This window comes from Vigna umbellata, chromosome 1 (genome assembly GCF_029865625.1).
Source record: "Vigna umbellata cultivar VRB3 chromosome 1, Vumbellata_1.0, whole genome shotgun sequence".
NCBI lineage: Eukaryota > Viridiplantae > Streptophyta > Magnoliopsida > Fabales > Fabaceae > Vigna > Vigna umbellata.
In genome coordinates, this window is record NC_142165.1 from 96,857,288 (window position 1) to 96,862,324 (window position 5,037).

The following is a 5,037-nucleotide window of genomic DNA, read 5'->3' on the forward strand; positions in this document are numbered from 1 at the left end:
AATATTTATCATCCACTGCTACTTTCCAAGTTAGCATTCCTTTTAAAAATAGTCTTATATTATATGACACCTACAACAGTCCTTAATTTTATAAAATAAGACCATATGCAGTTTTCTTTTTAATATAAGATCATATAAAGATACAATGTACATATATTTACCTTAAATTTGTATTTTCAGCTAATATAATCTTTTTTCACTGTTTCAGTCATATTTTTATAATATTTTTTTTGGTTGATTTTAATTATATTAGATTTCACATTTTTAGAAATTCAATATCAACATATAGTTTGCAAGATTTGTAGTTCTTTGTTTTCTTTTATGATTTTTTAAAATTGAAGAAAATTTGCATAAATTTTATAAAAATACCCATAGGATTCAATTCTCTTTTGTAAGCACTAAAATAAAATAATGAATTTCAATTTCACAAATAACTAAAAACATATTTAATACTAAATAATTAATGATTTTTTTTATTTGAAAATTGAGTATTATTATCAATCTTTTCAAGGTATTAAACATATAGATACTGTATATGATTGATAATATATTATTGAAGACAAATTAATAAGTATTTAATCTTTCTATCAACTTTTTTTTTTCTTATACTTTATTTTTATTCTTTTATCATTTATTTTCCTCTTACATTGTGAGTTTCGATATATTTGTTGTATGCCTGAATGAAGTAAAATTAAAATAGGTATCTAAATCAATACTTAGATTCGAAATCTACATATATTATTACTGATAATGAGGTTAAATTAAGTAGCTTAGTAGTGGTGAACTTCCTTTTAAGTTCTCAACATTTTAGTAAGATCTCTCACTAACCTTAAATAAGTTCTCAACATTTTAGTAAGATCTCTCACTAACCTTAAAAGAAAGAAAAAAAAACACTCTTTCAACGTTTCAGAACAACATCACCTCGTAAAAATAGGAAATAAATCAAATCTCCTACGAAACTAAAAGATGTTGAAGTATACAATTCAGATTTAAGACATCTGGATTTTTCTCTCAACAGCTAAATAGTTGGAAAGAAAAAGCCTGAAGTTATATTAGAAAAAAGGTTTAATGTCTCAATAGGTCCCTATTTTTGTTCAGAAATAAGTTCTTTATTTTTTGGCGTCTCAATTAGGTCCTTATTTTTGTTAATTTGATGCAAATAAATCCTTTCCGTCAATTTCATCAAACGGCGTTAATGAATGTGTGACGTGGCCATACACGTGTCAATACTGTCCTCAGGCCACGTCACACATTCATTAACGCCGTTTGATGAAATTGACGGAAAGGATTTATTTGCATCAAATTAACAAAAATAAGGACCCAATTGAGACGCCAAAAAATAAAGGGACCTATTGCAAATTCTGAACAAAAATAGGAACCTATTGAGATATTAAACCTAGAAAAAATAATAAATGGACACTTTCACGTGATTCGACGTTCATTCTACATCATCGTCTCGCAATTATTTATTTTTGGGATTACATTTTATTGATTAAATTCTGTAATATTTTTGTTAAATTAATATAATTGATAGTTAAATTTAGGACAACGATATTTTTATAATATTTTAATATTATTTATGTGTTATTTTTGATTGATCTATGATGTTATTTATGATTATTTTATTATTGATTGTGCAGTAATTTTGGATCAATCAAAAAATAATACACGATATTAAAATATTGTCAAAAAAATATTTTCAAAGTATTATCCTTAAATTTATGTCTGAATTAAAATATCATTTCTATCACATTTAAATACTGCTTAACCATAAAAAAATGTAGTAAAATTTTCATAATCATTTCAAAATCAATTATAAATATGTTTGGATACGTGAACTAGACCTAATTTATTAAATAAATTAAAATAGTTGATTAAATAAAAATTCAAAATTTTTATTAAGTAAACAACATTATCAAACAAGTGATAACTCTAGGAGTTCTGAAATTTTGCAATCCATGGTAGAGAGTGGGCTCGAAGGCAAGGATGAGGACGGTGATTTCTAGCGCGCAAAGCCAACCACAAATGTTCCTCCGCAATTCAGCTCCAGTCCAGGTCCGCCACAGCCCAACCAGAATCTCCCTCGCTCTCAAACCCCCTTCTTCTTCATTGGTGGTCAAATGCCAGCAGCAACGGCAGCAACACCAGAAAACCCAAGATGACGGCATTCCCGCCGAGGAGGTGAAAATACTGGCGAAGTTCAAGTCCCGCCATAACTACATCCGCGTTCTAGAAGTTTCTAGAAAGGCAGAGCATCCCTTCCGTGGCTCCAGGCTTCTTCTCCTCGATGGGCCCGGAAACATCCACAGCATATCCTTCCTCTTCACGTCCCTCACTAAAACCTATTTCGACGTCTTCGCCACGCTCCCTCCAATACTGCCCTCTGGCCCCATCGCTCTCCTCGGCTTCGGCGCCGGCACCGCCGCCCGCCTCCTCCTCGACCACTACCCCCAAGCCGTCCTCCATGGCTGGGAGCTCGATCCCGCCGTCATCCAGGTGGCGCGCGAGTACTTCAATCTCGGTAAGCTCGAGAGGGAGAACCAACAGCGCCTTTTCATCTACATCGGAAACGCGCTCAACGCCACAGTGCCTAACGGCTTCTCCGGGATCGTCGTGGACTTGTTCTCCAAGGGATGCTTGATCCCTGAGCTCCAGGAGCCTGCCACGTGGGAGAAGCTGAGGGGGCAATTGAGGAAGGGAGGGAGGATTATGGTGAATGTTGGAGGGAGCTGTGTGGAGCCGGAGAGTAGGCTCAGAGATGGGAAGGTTGTTATGCAAGAAACTCTGAGGGCGATGAAGGAGGTTTTCGGGGAGGAGCTTTTTGTTCTCAATCTTGGGAATCGCAAAGACGATAGCTCTCTTGCTCTTACCGGCGACTTGCCTCCACCCGAGGAGTGGAAGAAAAGGCTTCCCGGTCCCTTGAAATCTTACACTCAAATGTGGATGCCTTACTCTGCTTAGTACACCTTTGCTTACCATCTGTTTGTATTTATTCCTCTTCGAAATCTTCAATTTTGCTCCCCTTTTCAAGTAAGTAAATCCCATTTTTCCGCACAATGTGATGATTCTTGGAATATCTTGGACTCTATTGTGGACTGGGTTGGTTCCTTTGCTTTTTTTAGTAAAAGTACGGGTATTATGTTCATAGATTATTTTAGTTTTTTTTTTTCCAGTGATGTTATTTAGTTCCAACTTTATAAAATGTGTCTTAGTTAAATTTTATTTATTATATATTTTAGGGTTTATTAGGTAAATGATGTTTTTCCTTTTTAAAGCCATGGTCCTATGTACAGGTTGAGAAAAATTGGATGTTGAAGTGTTTGATCGTTACAATCTTAAAAACTAATTTGATAGTTTTTATTTTTTGAATTTTGTAATCTAAAGATTATATGCATATAAGTAAAGATATTTGTTCAAATTTCCATTTGATCTTTTGCTTTGAGAACAAACTTCCATTTGATATCTTGCTTGAGAAACAAAACGTAAGCACCAGCAGTGATTCATTATGTGCTTTTGTAGTTTTTGTTCTATGGAATCTAAACCCAAGGACTCTATCGATGTGTTGCTTTCACCTAAGTAAAGTTTAGAGTAACAGAAAAGATAATGAGTAGAAATGGAAGAGTCCATTTGTAAGGAAAGAACACGAAAATGCAAACTCTAATCAATTATGCCATTTAAATGATAAATTATCTTGTTGTCAAAATAGATCTATCTAATTTGGCTTGGTCCTCCGACTCAGCTTATTACGCATTCATCATTTAGTGAATCAATTCAACTTAGCTTACTTATTAGCAAACCCAAAAAATTAAAACTTTGATGAGGTAAATGAATTGATTTACTTAATTACAATTTTTTTTTTCAATCCAAAAAAGAAAATAATTTTTTTTTAATTGAAATCTAAATAAAGTTTTATTTAAATATAATACAAAATGATGTTAAATTTCAAATACAATCCAAAATATAAAAAAATACAATACAATCTAAAATTATGTTAAACTTCAAATACAATAAAAAAACACAAAAATATAAAACAAATTACTTTATAACATCAAATCATTCTTGTCACTTATCCCTTTATAATGTTGGAGTCTCAAATGGAAAAATTCACAACACAGGAGAGTTACGCTTAAGATTTTCATTTTTTTTAATATAATTTAAAATTTATGGGTGGGTTGGTGAGTCATTGGCTCACCACGAGTTCAATTCAGGAAGTTGGGTTCTTAGTGGGCCAAGTTAAATTTTGACCTATATCAAAATTTGCAATTTTTTAAAACTCAACTCGACTAGAACTCATGGTGGGTCGGATTAGTCCATGAGTTTTAACCCATTTTGACAGCACAATCATTAATTCTATCAAATCAACTCTATTTAATTATAACAACTTCAATATTGTCAAACCAATAGCTAACAAATTAGATAAGATAAAGTTAATCCTAAGTCATATCCCAACAAATATGAAATTGATTTTTAACGATTGAATTCTTATAGAAACCTACATAAATAGTCAGAGAAACACAATACTAATAATAATAGATACAAATAAAGATCTAGCCTAAAGAAATTAAAATTAATGAATATGATATGCAAAAGATAACATGTCTAAAAATCTACAAAAATGCTCCTATAAGAATTAATATGCAAATGCTTATAAAATTCTAATATAAATATATATGAAAAAGGTGATTTTTTTTTGTTAAATTATGATAAACAAATTCAATTAAATCAAATAGCAATAAAATGAATAGCAAGTTGTTTCGGCAAAAGCTGAGTGTCTTTTACTGAAAACAAAAAGTACGAAGAACTTTCTTATGAAAGTTAGTGTTTTATTTATAGGTAAAATAGTTACAATTTTTTTTATTATCCAAAAACAAAAGAATAACAAAAACAAATTTCAAAGATAACAACTTCCTAAAATAAAAGCCAAAATAAAGATTATCAATATAATAACAATCTATCAAATCTCATATACAATGGTATTTATCAATAAAAATTGAACTAAAAACAGGTAAAATTAGGCTCAATTTTTGGATCCATAAC

At 31.4% G+C, this 5,037-nt stretch overlaps 1 protein-coding gene across 1 annotated transcript; it reads left to right on the forward strand.

The window, feature by feature from the left end:
- The first annotated feature begins 1,899 nt into the window (after window positions 1–1,899).
- Window positions 1,900–3,145, forward strand: LOC124838774 (S-adenosyl-L-methionine-dependent methyltransferases superfamily protein). Its single transcript, XM_047314462.2, has one exon. The coding sequence runs from the start codon at window positions 1,987–1,989 to the stop codon at window positions 2,959–2,961; it is 975 nt and encodes a 324-aa protein (XP_047170418.1). The 5' UTR covers window positions 1,900–1,986; the 3' UTR covers window positions 2,962–3,145.
- Window positions 3,146–5,037: the final 1,892 nt, after the last annotated feature.

Bases quoted from the DNA above. Each gene is read 5' to 3' on its own strand.
- LOC124838774 (XM_047314462.2), top strand. From the start codon at position 1,987: ATGAGGACGGTGATTTCTAGCGCGCAAAGCCAACCACAAATGTTCCTC.